This window comes from Biomphalaria glabrata, chromosome 5 (assembly GCF_947242115.1).
Source record: "Biomphalaria glabrata chromosome 5, xgBioGlab47.1, whole genome shotgun sequence".
Taxonomy (NCBI): domain Eukaryota; kingdom Metazoa; phylum Mollusca; class Gastropoda; family Planorbidae; genus Biomphalaria; species Biomphalaria glabrata.
The window spans coordinates 1,292,457-1,311,078 of record NC_074715.1 but is presented as its reverse complement, the minus strand read 5'-3'; the positions used below and the strand labels follow the sequence as shown (position 1 = coordinate 1,311,078).

At 34.8% G+C, this 18,622-nt stretch overlaps 1 protein-coding gene and 1 long non-coding RNA gene across 10 annotated transcripts in view; both read left to right on the top strand.

Moving 5' to 3' along the window:
* Window positions 1-561: 561 nt before the first annotated feature.
* Window positions 562-4,886, top strand: LOC129926529 (uncharacterized). 6 transcript variants are annotated; one of them, XR_008778235.1, is made up of 5 exons: window positions 1,223-1,553; window positions 1,829-1,981; window positions 3,139-3,264; window positions 3,610-3,678; window positions 4,037-4,886. It is a non-coding gene; the product is annotated as an uncharacterized LOC129926529 (long non-coding RNA). The 6 variants fall into 6 exon arrangements; XR_008778236.1 differs by lacking the exon at window positions 1,223-1,553 and adding an exon at window positions 1,573-1,687; XR_008778238.1 differs by lacking the exons at window positions 1,223-1,553; window positions 1,829-1,981 and adding an exon at window positions 562-1,179 and having other exon boundaries at window positions 4,037-4,885.
* Window positions 4,887-9,872: 4,986 nt separating this feature from the next.
* Window positions 9,873-18,622, top strand: part of LOC106062041 (receptor-type tyrosine-protein phosphatase alpha-like) — a 64,431-nt gene continuing 55,681 nt past the window's right edge. For all 4 annotated transcript variants that reach the window (XM_056031224.1, XM_056031225.1, XM_056031223.1 and 1 more), the window contains exons 1-3: window positions 9,873-10,061; window positions 12,704-12,910; window positions 17,398-17,628. In XM_056031224.1, the coding sequence (XP_055887199.1) occupies window positions 9,986-10,061; window positions 12,704-12,910; window positions 17,398-17,628 (514 nt within the window). In that variant the 5' untranslated portion in view covers window positions 9,873-9,985. The remainder of the gene's footprint in view (window positions 10,062-12,703; window positions 12,911-17,397; window positions 17,629-18,622) is intronic.

Here is an 18,622-nt window from a genome sequence, read left to right as displayed (position 1 = left end):
CGCTTTACCACTCAGGGTAAGTTGAGTTCATATTTCAATGCAATTGCTCCCTTATTTCAAGAGTGAAGGCTTTGGCTGATAAAAGAGCATCAACAGCAGCTCAATGTCCAATGCACTATTCCGCTGTTCGGGTAATATTCCAAAACGTTCTGATGTATCCGATCTCGTATTTATTCATATGTGAGTCAACCTTGCCTTTGATGAGCCTTTATAAACGATCTTTTATAACATCAGGCGACACAGGTCAGTTGGAGTTGGCCTGAAAACATCGGTTTACGTTTAAGCACCAGCAAGAACTCTTGACACTAAACCAAAGAGAAAGGAAATGTGAGTAGACTAAAACAGTGATGTCCAGTCCAAAAGTTGGGCCCGCCGTTTATAATCGGCCCTGTTTCCAATGTATTCTGCCCCTGGAAACTTATGAACATTGAACGGTTGTTTGAAATCGCATAATTTACTAATATTACACTTATATAATTTAGTTATCAATATCAAATTGTTCCGTATTTTCATCTTTAAACAAATTTTAAAAATATCGACAATAGGTTGTTCAGGCATGGAACTATACTAATGGAACAACAGCTCCTAGTTTTTACTAGGGGAGTGCCGTCGCGCATCATTTTCACGCATGGTGCAATATGGAGAAATTCAGGAGGATGCAAAAGAAGAAATTTACTCCTCCAGTCACTTGGACTGACCTTCAATGAGAGTAAAACTTTCCTACGCTTTATTTTATTAGATCTCTAAAAACTTCATCCATTTTCTCACAATGTTTTGTGATTTATAAAATTTTCCTGAATAAGGGATCGTCACAAAAGTTATTTTTTTAAGGCCACCCCATTAAAATAGCTGTTTTCAGTACTTTCACATTTGGGTATTTTACAGAAAATCTGGATTTTTTTTTATGTCCATTAAATCATTATCATCTGTCCCGCGTAACTAAATCCTCCACTTTTCCCGGTCACCAATGTTCTTAACAAGAGAGAGAGGCTGGTCCATTATTTGCGTAGTCCAGCCAGCTTTTCTTCTGACAAACCTTTTTTCGTTTATTCTCTTAAAGGATATTTTTTTTAAAGTTAGTCTTACAAAATACAATTCCAAACCAACTCATGCAGTTATCGTCTTTTCACAGTATTGAGGAGTCATCCTTTTTGCCAGCCAGAGTGTTAATTGGCAAAAGTAAAAAATTCATTATTTTATTTTTTTTAGTAAATATTCACAACTATATCTTTTATATAATAATATATTTTTTTAATAATAATATCTTTTATATAGACATGCTTTAATAGATCTAATAAATGATTAACGCGGCCCTACCAATATGGGTATATTAATACTTAAATCTGGGTATTTTAAATTTCGAATGCGCATTTTTAAAAAACCGAACTTATCTATAGATCTCTTATATCTAGAATAATCTACATCTACAACACCCAGACTTAGACTATATGGTTCTAGATCTATTTAAAAGATATTTTTAAAAAAATAACTCAACAGATCTAATAAAGTCATGATTTCCACTCTATTTTCTCTAGATCTAGACCATACATGAGGTCAATATGAATGTTTATAGATCTAGTCTACGTCTAGATCTATCGATCATGACTATAGTTGACTATAGACTATAGTCTATAGACTGTATTATACTGTAACTGTATTACTAGTATTATATTAGTGTATAGTGACGGTAATTATAGTCACTATAATCAATAGTGTATTGCCTGTAGATCTAGTACCTGTACTAATATTAGTAGATGTAGATTTATAATAATAATACTTTTTAATAGTAGAAAGTAGATTTATAATCTATCAATTCTATCTAATCTAGATCTAAATCTAGACTTCACTTTCACATCACATGATTATTGATACAGACAGTGAATGAAACGAATGCAGTGATTATATTATAGTTTATACTGACTTATAGCTCTACCAGTTGATTATCATCATCTGAGGTCATCTCGAATAATAATCTAGACTAGTATGTCAATGTCTCTATTAAAATAATTAATATCATCAGCCATATATCATTTTAAATATTAAAATAGTAGACATAGATTTCTATATTATAAATAGATAGATTAGATCTATAAAATATAATTTTACAAACTTAGAAATGATTGATTTTATTTTTAATTGATCAGCCTTCTAGACTAGATCTAGCATCTCTAGCTAGACTCTAACCTGTAGTTTGTAGATCTTGGAATTGGATCGAAATTCACCTTCCTAAATTGTCTCTAAAGTCTGTAGCTGATTTGAGAGGCCCAACGAGGCAAGAGTCTATTACTATTAGTACTCTGTCTCTTGATCTATCTAGTAGGCCTACTTGGCTAGTGCATTAGCCTTAGCCATAGTGTAGTCAAATCTTGACAACTAGTCTTCTAGATCTAAGCTTCTAGAATAATTAGATCTAGATCCAGTTTAGATTTAGAATATAAAAGTATTTTACTAGCTAAAATACTAAATCTACTGATCTAAATTCTAGATAGATATATTGATCCAGTTTAGATTTGGAATATAAAAATATTTACTAGCTAAAATTCTAAATCTACTGATCTATACTTAATATTTTAGATATTATATGACATCTACAAAAATTATTATTAAGATATAATTATAGAATCTAGACTAGTTATTTATGTACATAAAATATATAAATAAAAGATAAAATTTATGCAGGCCTAGATCCCATAAATTTATAATTGATCCAGATCTATCAGTAAAGTTACCTTCGATGGGAAGTTTTACCCAATCTAATCTATACAAGACAATTTATAATCCATGCCTCGCCTACACCCCATACATTAAATAATAGTTCCCATTCCATGCCATGCCCAGACCCATGAGTTCATGAAATAATAAATGATGTGGTGTCAAGTTGGATCTATCCCCAGAAATTCAGCACTTTAATATAAAACTCTCATATCTAGTTAATTATTTGCTATGACACTCTGATCAACTTGGACTTGTGTGATACATATATGTTTCTTATCAGATTTAATGAATGAAGTTTTGGTGCATTTTAAGGCTACAAAAGTATCATCAGGTGCATTCTAACCATTGGTATTTTTCCTGGCAACATTTCTATTCTAGTCTGTGATAATTTATAAATTTAAAAAAATGTTTGTAATGTTTCAGTTATTAACAAGTAGAACCATGCCAACCAGTTCTGATGATGTACCAGAATGGCTCAAGGATCATACTTATACTATTTCTACTCTCTGGGCAGACATTAATAATATTGGCATCCATTCAATATTTATTGTAAGTACTACTATACAATTTTTATTTTAGTTATCTAAAAGATGTTTTATGAAGTGTGATTTTCATGGTCAAGCAACATCCAAATATCGGGGATGGAATTTAACATTTTTCTCTAGTTTTTTTTTTTATAACACTCTTAAGCAAATTCATCTTTCATGAATGCCTAATATACTTGGCTGTTGTGCTGGCCATTCCTTTACAATAAACTGTTAGATGAAATTAGGCAAAATTATGTCTGATAATTTGTATGTTTGATACAACAATGTATTCAATTTAATAATATTATTTTTTAATTGTAATGTTTTCAAAAGAAATTAGCCATTATGCCTAATTGTATAATTACAGTTATGTTTGGAAATGCAAGAAAAAGGCATGCATTCCTGACAAGTCAATGATTGGTTGCACCTCTTAAAGGTAAGGTACTGCAATTTTTCCCTATGCACTTTTCTCATAAGCTGAAGTACTTGTATTTTTGAAAAACTAGTTTTCCATGAAAATGTAAATCATAATATATGTTATAGTTGCTTTTAGATGAGTGCAATGTCCATCAAATTAACTGAATATCTGCCTTCACCTTTAGTAATAATTCATAACTATTAAGGTCAGGGCCATGTCTACACATTAACACAGTAGCTCCTTTTAGGTACAGACTATTTTTAGAATAGCAAAATTATATAATTATACTTAATAACATATATACGTTTAGCATGGTCAACACATGTCACACATATTTTTATTTTTTTAAAATCCTTTTATTTATTTTTATAACTAGATAACTTTCTGTTATGAGAAAAGATGAGATTCTTGGACTCCTGCATAGCACCACCAGAAAGGAAAATCCCATCATGTTGCAAAATAAAAGTCTTGGACCAATTTTAATTTAAGATATATATATTATACTGTAAGCTCTATACATATTTATGTATATCCTGTCATTCAGCCAACAGGTTTGGATTTAGTATTTCTTTAAATCTGTTTGATATTGTACTTGAAAACTATTAATCTGAGCCCCATTAAAACAATAGGGAGTGCAGTGAATGAGTGGTAAAGCACTTGGCTTCTGAACTGAGGGTTCCTGGGTTCAATTAAGACTGGGATTTTCAATTTCAGAATTCAAAAGGCTAGGGATACATGGCAATAGTAAGGAATAAGTAAAGGCAGTTTGGGGATCCATGGCTGAATGGTTAAGTCATGGGTTTGAATCTCTGTGAAGACTCGGATTAAATTTTTTTTTAGATTTTTGGGTGCCCCTGAGTCCACCTAACTCTAATGGGTAGCTGACTTTTGTTTTGGAAAGTAAAGATGGTTGGTTGTTGTGCTGGCCACATGATGCACTGGCCAAAGAATCAAATGACCTTAACATCATCGGCCCTATAGATTGTGACGTCTGAAATGGGATTTTTTTTTCAAAAGGTGGTTGGTTGTTGTGCTGGGTACATGACACCCTCGCTAACCATGGGGCACAGAAACTGATAAACTTTATATCATCTGCCCCATAGATTGCAAGATATGTAAGGGAAATTTTACTTTTTTAAAATTAAAATAAGAATCTATCAAAAGTAAACATAAAATATGGTGCATTCTCCTTAAAACTAAAGCCTGGTGCGAAGGTTTAAAATGTTGGCAAAAAAAAGCAACATCATATATATTCTTAATTCCCTTTGCAAAACTTACTGAGAAGAACATGCATGTTGTTCCCTCATAATTTTCTTGACAGAGGAAATCTTGTTTATATTAGATTTGAATTAAGCAAATTAAGAAAAAAATTATAATCATTATTTCAAATGGTTGTATCTAAACCTTATGAATTATTTTTCCGTTATAAGTATATTGAGATTAATGGATAATCATGAAATTGTTAAATAATTGCTGCTATCATTCCATTGACTAAAGAACCATAATTTTTTTTTTTTTTAAATTAATTTCAAAATGATTTTTTTCAAGCATAGAGTTCACATAGATCTTGAGCGAATTTTTTTTTTTTATTTGACTAATGCTTCAATTTTATTGTATCATATTAGTTGTTAATTTTTATTACCCAGAACATTTAAAAAATGAGTACACTATTTTCATGTAATAATGTAACTTGGTATTCACACAATGCTCAAAATACACCATAATCTTTAGGCCATACAGATTTGTATAAATTAACTTGTTTAAATACATTGTAAATGTATATTGTTTGGATAAGAATAAAGTTTTTCTGTAGACAATTATTGTTCAAGATTTGTTGATGCTCCTGCTTAATCAATTATATATACAGGTCATTAGTTTTAACACGTCTGATAATAAATGACAGTACAAGTTAGTGAATGAAAATTTGTCATTATTTCAGCTGCTTTAGTCCTACATCAATGTGAGGTACCAGTACTTTGATTGTGTCATATAACAATTTAAAGCAACATTTTGAAATGAATAGTCTGTAGAATTGACAGTAAATACATTTAAGTGATGGGCTGTGATCTGCTTGAATTGGGAGCTGATCATGTATTGAATTTGTGTTTTTGATCTTTACTTCAAGTAAATGTTAATGAGCAATTAATTTTTAATGAATAAATAATTTAAAAATAAATACAAAAGAACCATAAACATCTACTTTAGTTTAATAATTTTTTTTCATCAGAACAGAATTTCCAACTTGGCATTCTTAAAATAAAATATAATTTATTTAGAGTAGAGTCAGAACACAAAATCATAGTTTTAAAATATTAAGTAAATTAAGCTAAGCTGTGACCTCTTATAAACATTTGTATATAGACTATACACAATTTAATTATTATTTTTCATCAAATAGCAGGAACTACTACATGTACTTATGCCTATTTGACAATAAAAAACCATAGTCAATGAAATAGTAATACTAGTAAATGAGATAAAAGTAAATTTAATATCATCAATGCTATTGAAGCCACACTTGTTTTTTTTTTATCTTGTTTGGTGGACTGCAATTAAAGTTGCTATTAATTTCACTGATCGTCTTAGCTGAAATGCCAGTGTCGTCTCTTTGAATCCTAAGCTTATTTTCTTGGTAACTGGAAGTCCAGATATTTGGAGTTTCATTTTAAGCACCTATACTTTCCGAAATGGCATTCCGATAGGCTAAACCATTTGCCTAACATGTCATATGCACGTAAAGAGGTAACACAGAAATGCTTAGGCGCCAACTTACTTTAACTGACATAGAATAAGAGAGCACCTGGTTGCATACAGCTTCAGAACGAGACAGCAGGAGGTCACTTACAAAGGTGTGGTATACACCAATGAAAATTAATTGCCGAGGGTAGATGGCAAAAAAAAAAACAACTGATTCTACCACAGGTGGACAATGGTTATGCCTGTGCTCAGTGTGGCATAATATGTAGGTCACAGCTGGGGCTGAGTAGCCTCTGGAAACAGCATTCCTCATAAGTCTTAGGAATCAAAGACAAGCCTATCATTTTTGTAGCATAGTTTGTAGCTTCTGTAAATGCTTGAAATGCCGACACAAGTCCTCTGTGAGTTTGATGGATTATAAACATCTTACTTCTTTGCCTCATATTAAATGGTCCTTCTCTCTGTTCCTCTAGGTACTTGCATTTATCTAAATATCATTGATATATCGTAACATGTCATCAAAATAAAAGCTAGAATCTCTGCAACTCGTTTACAAGTCAGAAGTCATCAATAACACTTGCCATTTAAAAAATAACAATTTAGATTTGTCAAATCAGTGACTGATTATTCGATTCATTTAGGCCTATAAATTTTTTATTTGAATATAGCCTATAATGATCCTTTACACTTTGTGACTTTACTAGTATACTTTGGAGTAGACTTGTTGAGCTAAAGTCGGAAGTACACATTGAGTTTTACTGTGATCTACTAGATTACTAGATCTAGATGTAGATCTATATATATTTATATTATATTATATTATATAGAAGTAGAGAGAGTATCTCATCAATAGTATCTGTCATATCGTGATCAGTAGGCGGCTGCAGGTTTATAGATCTATTCCATGACAAAAACCCTGGCTAGATTTAGATCTACTGGTCTAGACATCTAGATCTAACTAGAATTAAACTAGAAAACTGAATTAGAGAAGTAGCTTTCTGGATCTAGAACCAGAATCTAGATCTATATTATTAATATTATATCTAGTTGCGTCGAACGCTTAATTTTTGGTTGTTGTTTTTAATAAATGCACATAAAATACATTGTATTTTGGCAATAAAAATACCCAGTTGGTAGTCCAGTAATTCTAATAATTAATTAATGAATGACTATCAGTATTTGTTTTAGATCTATCAGATTCATATGACTATGACTTATTATTTATACTTATTTTGTATCACTCGTCCAAGAAAATCTAGCTCTAGATCTATTTCATTTTAGATTAGGCTATAGTTGTTTTGTTTTTTTTGTCATTTTATTTAGGCTACAATATTACCGAGATGAACTTTTTCTTTGTTTCCCACGAGACGTGTATGCCTATAGCCTAGTCCTTTCGATAATAATAATAATAAAAACGATTAGAAATGCGTAGCTTGGAGTGTCAAAACTGTATTAGGCCTCCTATTTTTATTTTTATTTCGTGCAATTTAGTATATCATAACAAATACGCATTTAGAGGAACGGTAGACAGGTCTCCATCCAGATTTAGTGTAAATAAACCAAACACAGAAACACTGAAAGATTGTATTTTCGGAATTTAGATTCTATTTTTTTGAAAAAATGTGGCATTTTATAGGGTGGTCGAAAAAAATAACTTTTGTGACGATCTCTTATTCGGGAAAATTGTATCTATTATATCAGATAGTCAGAAAATGGATGAAGTTTTTACACATCTAATCAAATAGAGCGTACGAAAGTTTTACACCCATTGCAAGGGACTGACGGAGTAAATCTCTTCTTTGACATCATCATGGATTTCTCCACATTGCACCATGCGCAAAAATGATGCGCGACGGCACTTCGACTCTCTTTGGCTTTGTAAAAAAACTCGAAGCTGGTGTTCCATTAGTATAGTTCCATGCCAGAACTATTAACTTTTTTTTTTCTATATTGTGTGTGACTGATTTTCATATATGGCGTCTCTAGTGTATCCGGTACACAAAATACGGAAGTATTAATTAGCTCTACATTTTTAAAGCCTACAATAATTTTGTATGCACTTTTTTTTTTAGATATACCAAAGCAAATGTCTAAACCATCTGCAGAGTCAGATTTATATATAGGCCTCAAAAGACCCAAAGAAATATTTAGCACTGGCATATAATATCTGGACTTATTAAAACGCCCCGTATCTCAGATAGCATCTAAGTCCTAATACTGCACTGACCATAGACATAGAAATATATACACTGGCGAAAAAGATTATTTTTATTCGCACATTTCACTATGTTATGATCATGCCATCTATACCGATATTGCAACAAAAAAAATGGTGGTTCAAGAATCTATAGGTTCCTTCTTCAGCCAAAAGAAAACTCTGTTTAAAAAGTCTAAATACAAAAGAATTCCCAGATTCTCTAACACTTCCACAAATGTAATCAATTTAATAACACTGAAACTGTATATGTCTGTGGGCCCCTCTATATAGGTAAGTGATGATCGGATGATTTAATCTAAACTTTTATGTTTTAAGACCAAAATCCCAATTTCAATGACTATAATGGGAAGCGTGGTCGAGAGGTTAAGTACGCTTGAATTTGGCTTGGCTTGGCTATGTATGAAGGTGGCTCGAAGTTCGTACCCGACTTGAGCTGAGTTGTGTTTACTGGGTGCCTAAAGGCAGCACGGAAAAGACTTCTCCTAGATACCCCTTCAACCCCACTGGTCCACTTCTTCTTCTTCTAGCCAGCTTTATTGCTGCTGAGCTGTCAGCTCTTCTGCAGACTGTGTCAAGGAAAAATAGTGTGCTGTTTTCATAAGTTGTTCATCACTGTCGTACAGGGTGTTGGTTATGTTGGGCTGGAGTGGTAGTAGGGTCTGCCTAAGGTGGATTAGGGAGGGGCATTCAAAAAGGATATGGTTTACGGTTTCATATGGGTGGGTGCAGTGTCTACAAAGAAGGGGGATGCGTGTGGTTCACAACTGAGATTGGACCAAAACGCTCTGAGCATGCTATAAGCATGAAAGTAGGGCTATATAAAAACCATAATTTTCTTTTAAACTCTATCAAGATAATGCCCTATATAAGAACCATTAGTAGCATTTTGTTCAAGTGTTTGTCAATAATCTTACAAGTAATGAAACATACAAAGTGAAAATAGCAAGGCCTAAACAAGCAAAGAAACTCCTATTAAGTACAGGCCATGTTGAAAAAAAGTTCCAATTTAACAGTTCAGTTAAGCAGCTTTTCAAAGCGAAATTCCCATATCACCTTCTTAAACATGCAAAGACGAAGAACTTATATTCTATTACGAAAGTTTTCATTAAAAATTAAAAACGCGAAGGGTAGTTATTAAGGTACAATCTTTACGTCATTTCATAAGGTTTAAGTTACACTCTAACTGTCGAAACCATTACAAAATTTATATATCTAATTCTATTCTCAATTCCCATACTACATAACAGGCTAATTATAATATCTATTTAATTACTTTTTTTTATTTTTTAAGCAGCATTAAAACTAATAAATGTCAATTTGACATTTACAACAAGTAAGACTGACACTTTCAACTGTATCAACCAACAAGTTTCAATCATAGACAGCACAACAGTTGACTACAGGTGTGACATGAATGAAACGACCACAGAACTTACTCTGACAGGGCCAGCTCTCAAGTTTCTGTGTTCTCTTTATATCAGTGGAGGTACATTTATTTGATTTTTTTTTAATTTTTGTTTATTTATTATATGTTTTATGTGAGGGTGTTATTAAAGAATATGATGTACCCAGATTGAGTGACTAGCGGATCCAAAACTTTGGAGTGGTTGGGGGGGGCGATTTTTTTTCAAACCTTAACTCTAACGCCGAGTAAACCCTAAGCATAAACGCATATATATATATATATATATGTATACGCCAAAAGCACTTTCTTGAATTCTTCACTGCAGAAGAAACGCATTCTCCTGACATCTACAGCTCATTATTCATCCTATAAAAAAGGACCTTTTGAATAATGTTTTACTTGAAACATATTCTAATATGAATCTATAGGCCCTTACTACTTTTCAAATACAACCGATTAGTATATATTATTAGCATAAGTATTAAATTCGTATACAAATTGTGTGATTTCTGTACTAAAATTCGTCCGCCCCCCCCCCCTTCGCCCCTACCGCTTTCTCAGGATTCGCCAATGGATTGAGTTCTTTAGTGTAATATTAAGCTTATAAGTGTATTATTTAATTCGTCCGCCCCCCCCCCCTTCGCCCCTACCGTCTTCCGTGGATCCGCCAGTGGATTGAGTTCTTTAGTGTAATATTAAGCTTATATGTGTATTATTTAAGCTAACAATCATTCTGATTACCATTTCAAAACATCAGCAAAATTTATATTTACCTGGGCCTGTGAACTAAAATAATTTACTGTTATGGTCGACGCCTATTAGGGCATTGTAATACGGGGTCATAGGGCTAAACACCGCTGAATTCTATGCCATCTGCTAAGCGCAAGTAAGTAACTCTTCATCCGCCAACGTCTAATGTACCTTCAAAACCCGATTTGGCAAATTGGAAAGAGAATTATCTCCCCGTTGTGGTGATATGGACCAAGTTTATTGCATAGCTAAGGATGAAATAGAGCAGTGATGCACAAAATACGGCCCGAGGGCCAGATTTAGCCCGCGACGTGGTTTCATCCGGCCGGCCGAAACGTCAGCACAAAGTGTAGAAACTTTCCTCTTTTTTTTTAGGGCCTTTACATTTTCTCTGATGTATTGGTACCATGACATTTAATATTTATGCGTTTACGAAATGGGAGAGCCAAAGTAACTAAAAGTGACTCTAAATTTAGAATCTACCAGGATGTGTGAACGGATCTTAACTTGTTTGTGGTACATGATTATAAGCCAGCATATTTGTTTTAGAAAGAAACTAAGACTGTTTAAATATATATATATATATATATAATATAAACGGCATTATAAACCAAATATGGCTGCATTCTTAGTTTGTTAAACTGCGCCTAGAGATTGTAGGATCGATAGGAATATTTAAAAAAAAAAACAAGAAAATGAGTCGGTGGTAAAACTATCTACAATGATGCCCAATTTTTAATTAGAGAAATGTAGCCATTTTCCGACGCGTAAAAAAAATTACTTCCAAAAACCCATTATTTAATGTAAATACCAGATCCAGAGTTTCTATTAAAATGTTTCAGGTCAATTTCATATCGTACCTTTTCGGTCATGTGGCCCGCAACACGAGTGTCCAAAATTAAAATGGCCCGCAGCTCGAATTAGGTTGGGTATCACTGAAAAAGAGCATCAACAACCGTGTCCCTATCAATACACCATTTCTCGTGTGGCCTTTTCTTGGCGGAAGCCCGCACGGCTAATGAGGCACACGGAAATACCAGTGAAAGATAGCCATCGGTAATAGGGATGTGAGGAGGCGCTGTGGCTGAGCGGTAAAGCGCTTGGCTTCCGAACCGAGGTCTCTGGTTCGAATCCTGGTGAAGACTGGTTTTTTTTTACTTCGAAGATATTTGGGCGACTCTGAGTTCAACCAGCTCTGATGGGTACCTGACATAAGTTGGGGAAAAGTAAAGGCGGTTGGTCGTTGTGTTGGCCATATGACACCCTCGTTAACCGTAGGCCACAGAAACAGATGACCTTTACATCATCTGCTCCCATAGATCGCAAGGTCTGAAAGGGGTGCTAAAAAAAATTGGTATGTAACACAATCCCCTGAAGTTCTACCAGACAAATAGTTTTGAACATAGCAATGGAGTGAGCTTCTAATGCTCTGGTGTTCCAAGAGTATTCGACTCAGCTGATAGGACATTTACAAAGTAATAACAGGTTAAATAACAGGTTAAATAACAGGTTAAATAGCAGGTTAAATAACAGGTTAAATAGCAGGTTAAATAACAGGTTAAATAACAGGTTAAATAGCAGGTTAAATAGCAGGTTAAATAACAGGTTAAATAACAGGTTAAATAGCAGGTTAAATAACAGGTTAAATAGCAGGTTAAATAGCAGGTTAAATAGCAGGTTAAATAACAGGTTAAATAGCAGGTTAAATAACAGGTTAAATAGCAGGTTAAATAACAGGTTAAATAACAGGTTAAATAGCAGGTTAAATAACAGGTTAAATAGCAGGTTAAATAGCAGGTTAAATAGCAGGTTAAATTTTTTTTTTTTCGTCCCGCCTAAGTGGTAAAATTAGTGTTGAGATTGGTCAGCAAGGACGTCTGTAAACAAATAATAGATTTCAAGTATGTATAGATTTACTAGTAAACTATGTGTTTGATTACATTAATAGAAAGAAATATTGTTTCGTTTCATAGGTCGTAATGTAGCCTTAAAACAAACAGCTGAACAATCCAGTAATTATATGCCAGGCGGTGGGGCATCTCTAGCTGTTGATGGGATAACAAATCAATGTAAATTTAATGACGGTAGCACATCACATACTGATGAGAACCAAGATTCAACTTGGAGTCTCAGACTGGACACACCCAAAGTTGTCAACAGATTTGTTATTTACAACAGAGGTAACACTTTTTTTTTTGTTGTTTCAGTTTAAGGGGGGGGGGGGCGGTGGCTCAGTGGTTAAGCGCTTGGCTTCCGAACCTGGGGTTCCTGGATTCGAATCACAGCGATGACTGCGATTTTGAATTTCGGGATTCCTAGGGCGCCCCTTAGTCCACTCGACTCTAAAAGGCACCTGAATTAAGCTGGGGAAAGTCAAGGCGGTTGGTCGTTGTCCTGGCCGCAGGGCACTCTGCTCATTAATCGTTGGCCAAAGAAACTGATTACCTTAACACCATCTGCCCTATAGATCGCAAGGTCTGAAAGGGGACTTCCTAAACGTAGCGTGTTCCTTCAGAAATGAAGATTATTACGTCATAGCCCAATGCTCATGCAGAACGTAAGGGTGGGGTGGGTGGTGGTGGTGGACGCTGGAAGGCTTAACGATGACTTTCTGAAGAGCATACCTCACGAGGTACATAATGTGTGCACAGTAACTATACATTACGTGTGCGCAGTAACTATACACTACGTGTGCACAGTAACTATACATTACGTGTGCACAGTAACTATACATTACGTGTGCACAGTAACTATACATTACGTGTGCACAGTAACTATACATTACGTGTGCGCAGTAACTATACATTACGTGTGCGCAGTAACTATACACTACGTGTGCACAGTAACTATACATTACGTGTGCACAGTAACTATACATTACGTGTGCACAGTAACTATACATTACGTGTGCACAGTAACTATACATTACGTGTGCACAGTAACTATACTATACGTGTGCACAGTAACTATACATTACGTGTGCACAGCAACGATACACTACGTGTGCACAGTAACTATACATTACGTGTGCACAGCAACGATACACTACGTGTGCACAGTAACTATACATTACGTGTGCACAGCAACGATACACTACGTGTGCACAGTAACTATACATTACGTGTGCACAGTAACTAGATATTACGTGTGCACAGTAACTATACATTACGTGTGCACAGTAACTATACATTACGTGTGCGCAGTAACTATACATTATGTGTGCACAGTAACTATACATTATGTTTGCACAGTAACTATACATTGTTTGTGCACAGTAACTATACATTGTGTGTGCACAGTAGCTATACTTTATGTGTGCACAGCAACTATACATTACGTGTGCACAGTAACCATACATTACGTGTGCACAGTAACCATACATTATGTGTACATAGTACTTATACATTACGTGTGCACAGTAACTATACATTATGTGTGCACAGTAACTATACTTTACGTGTGCACAGTAACTATACATTACGTGTGCACAGTAACTATACATTACGTGTGCACAGTAACTATACATTATGTGTACATAATAACTATACATTATGTGTGCACAGTAACTATACATTACGTGTGCACATTAACTATACATTACGTGTGCACAGTAACTATACATTACGTGTGCACAGTAACTATACATTACGTTTTCACAGTAACTATACATTACGTGTGCACAGTAACTATACATTATGTGTGCACAGTAACTATACATTACGTGTGCACAGTAACTATACATTACGTGTGCACAGTAACTATACATTATGTGTGCACAGTAACTATACATTACGTGTGCACAGTAACTATACATTATGTGTGCACAGTAACTATACATTATGTTTGCACAGTAACTATACATTGTTTGTGCACAGTAACTATACATTGTGTGTGCACAGTAGCTATACTTTATGTGTGCACAGTAACTATACATTATGTGTACATAGTAACTATACATTATGTAAACATAGTAACTATATATTATGTGTACATAGTAACTATATATTACGTGTGCACAGTAACTATACATTACGTATGCACAGTAACTATACATTATGTGTACATAGTAAATATACATTATGTGTACATAGTAACTATACATTACGTGTGCACAGTAACTATACATTACGTGTGCACAGTAACTATACATTACGTGTACATAGTAATTATACATTACGTGTACACAGTAACTATACTTAACGTGTGCACAGTAACTATACATTAAGTGTGCACAGTAACTATACATTATTTGTACACAGCAACTATACATTACGTGTGCACAGTAACCATACATTATGTGTACATAGTACTTATACATTACGTGTGCACAGTAACTATACATTATGTGTGCACAGTAACTATACTTTACGTGTGCACAGTAACTATACATTACGTGTGCACAGTAACTATACATTACGTGTGCACAGTAACTATACATTACGTGTGCACAGTAACTATACATTATGTGTACATAATAACTATACATTATGTGTGCACAGTAACTATACATTACGTGTGCACATTAACTATACATTACGTGTGCACAGTAACTATACATTACGTGTGCACAGTAACTATACATAATGTTTGCCTAGTAACTATACACTATGTGTACATAGTAATTATAATTTTTTTGTACATAGTACTTATACATTAGTTGTATACTGTGACCTAATTCGACCTGTTTCTAGAAGCCGGGGTCAGGTCATAGACGACCATAGTAAACACATGTTAATTATAGTCATCCAATCAGAAAAAGAGTTCAGGGGGAAAAAATAGCAGACGTCAGCTTCTAGAAGGTCAAAGTTAATACAATATTTACGATACAAGTTTCTATGATTCTGGAAAGTACGGCTTAGAAAAGTATAAATAAGGGGAAAGTTAGTTAGTCGGGGTCTTTGCAGAGTAACATACCATTGCCAAGTAACTATCTTGTGTTGTTGACTGCAGGTCCATTAGTTGAAGTTGTATTATTATATTCTGCAAATGATAAGTTATATCAATTGAAGTTGTATAAGTAAAAAGTTTAACACTATCTTGATATTTTAGTCAAGTTGGTATTAAATTGAAAGTTTTAGTATATGTGTCAGGGTTCCTTTTTTATGCTTTGTTTTGGTTTGGCTAAGGGTTGGGGTGGTACTTGTAATTATTACTATTAAGAACAATTACTATTAAACACATTTCAACTCCAATGAATTATAGATAACTAGTCGACCGGCGGCGTAGCATACGCCGCTATTTTGCAGGGCCTGCCTTAGGTGACCGCAGTGGGCTCCGCACTTTCATAGGACCCGCGCTAATTCTAGGTGTATACATTATTAAATTAAACCATTGTATAACTTACAACAGATTTCCCGCGGCCTCCTGTCAATTTACCAGGAGCTCCTGATAATCTCCTGAAATTGCAAAATATACGAAAAAGTCCTGGAACTATGCGGAAATTATTCAAATCTTTAGAAAACTCATACGAATCTAATGAAATATATTGACAAAAATTGTCATTTTGGGGTGTCATTCAATAAGAAAAATGCCAATCCTACGAGCGATAAAAAAAACGGCATTCTCCCGTAATTTTTGGAATCTGGTGAAAGAAACTTCTAGCGCCTCAAACTAATGAAGAATTACTTTAGTTCAACAATTCTCGTAGATAGATTGAAACATTTGTTAATTCCTGTTATTGAGCGTGATTTATGTAAAGTTTTTGGGGTAACTCTATCCGCAGAAATAAAAGAGTGATCTTTCCTTTACTTCTTCTTCTCGTCCAATCCAATCCAGTCCAGCGCGCAAACCGCACTTCCAGGAAGCCATCCTGGCATGCATCCAGCATATTGTTTGACCAAAGCGTTTGAAAATTTGATTAATTATTTATAGTCGTTTACAATACACGAATCAATCCAACAATTAACCAATTAGTTAATCAGTTAGTGGTCGTTGTGCTGGTCACATGACACCCTCATTAATCCTGGGCCACAGAAACAGATGACCTTAACATTTCGCTATTCTTCCTCAAATTCTAGTCTAGTATTTACTGGTCGAGTCATCAGTAAATGAATCATTGCCTCCTGGGAATTCAGAACCGAGTGTATCGCAGGGGTGAAAGAGAGGCTTGTTAACTAGGGGGAAACGAATTAGGGATCACTTGAATAATTATTTGATACTGTTCTTCGGATAGAGGGGTCAGATATGTTGAGTCACAATGTTGTTGATTACTGGCGTGTTATTGTCCCGTTTACTTAATACTATCTAGGTTTACTGAAATTATCAAGTAGTTGGCATAATTGTTACTCCTTGATGGTAAATACACTCTGCATCTATTAAGAGAATTTTTCTAGTGTTGCTTTCTCGTGCAAGTAAAGCTAACCCTTGGTTCACTGATATGGCTGCCTGGTCGTGCGGTTTGCACGCTGGACTGTCGTTCAGATTTATCGATGGTCCCTGGTTCAAACCCTGCCCGCTCCCATCCCTGTCGTCCTGCGGGAGGTTTGGACTAGGAAGTAATTATCTTCAACTCTGAAGGAACATCCGAAACATGTCAAACATTTTACAAAACATATATATGACAAATGTTATGATTAGCGAAATGATCAAGCTTAATCATCCACAATAATCAGGTGTTATGAACATTAGAAAATAAATTTAAAAAATCTGTGTGGTTTTTTTTCCACAGCTGACTGTTGTTGGAATCGCTTGAAAAACTTTATCATGACAGCGTTTGATAACAGCGGTAAATCTCTGTGGACACATCGTGATACAAATACAAATACAGATGCACCTTTAATCTACGAATTTACACAAATACAAGAAAATGGATTGTTCAAGATTACTATCAGTCCAACATACAGAGAGACAGTTTCTAGCTCTCTGATTGTCTCGTTATGTGAAGTATTCATGTATGGAGGTAACTAACTTCCGGTTCAACTTAACTCTTTCTCTCTGTAATTATTTTTCCACGTTTAGAAGGCATTCTTCATTTTGCTCATTACTATTTCACTACCTCTGTTATGATTGGGCTTCTATAGCTTTGTTGTTTGTTATCAGAAAATGTTGTATTTCGTAAAGAATAAAAGGAGAATGCAGGCTCTTTTTATATGTAACACAAAATAAAGTTTTTTAAAATTAAACATTAATTTAATTTAGTGAGGTCAAATCAACGTTGGTATCGTAAATTAGTGGAGAAAGAGTTAAAATTTTACAATATTGTTACGATTCTCTCTCTCCTAATCAGGCCTTCCGTAACCTCTGCTAAACACAACACAACACATCAACACATCAAGAACTTGACAACAAGGCTCCAAATATTCTGGTACTTTAATAATGAGTGAATAAGTAGGTAACAGCCAATACTAGACAATTGGCATCAAACACATCAACAACTAAAATGTCACTCTGTACATCACCGTACAAAACTCTACTGTCTCTCTTTCTGGACTTGTACATCAACACATGAGGACTCGACCAGGACCGACTTCATAGCCGACTAACAGTCCCGGTCTCCACGCTCTCCGGTCTTGAACTGCCGCTTTCCTACACACTGTGTCCTCGTACACGCAGGCTTTCGATCACATGACCATAACATTGGTCATATTGGCGTGTAATCGTGTAATCGTAGTACTGTCCCTTGTCCATGGCCCCGCTGACTTGAGTGTTTCACGTGTGTGTCAGCTGAGCCAATAGTTAACCCTTTTGCGCCGCCAATAGGGTTATAACACTGCCCCCTTCTCAGATTTGTCCGTCCCGGACAAAATCTATCACAAGACATGGGCAGTGGCGTTGAATCGATGCAGGAGGAGGTCTATCGGTGGGGGCGACAATGGGCTTATAGTGCCATCTCGATGGAGCCATCTGCGTTGTATACTGCGTATGTCTCTTTCTCCTTCTGCTCCAGTTGACCT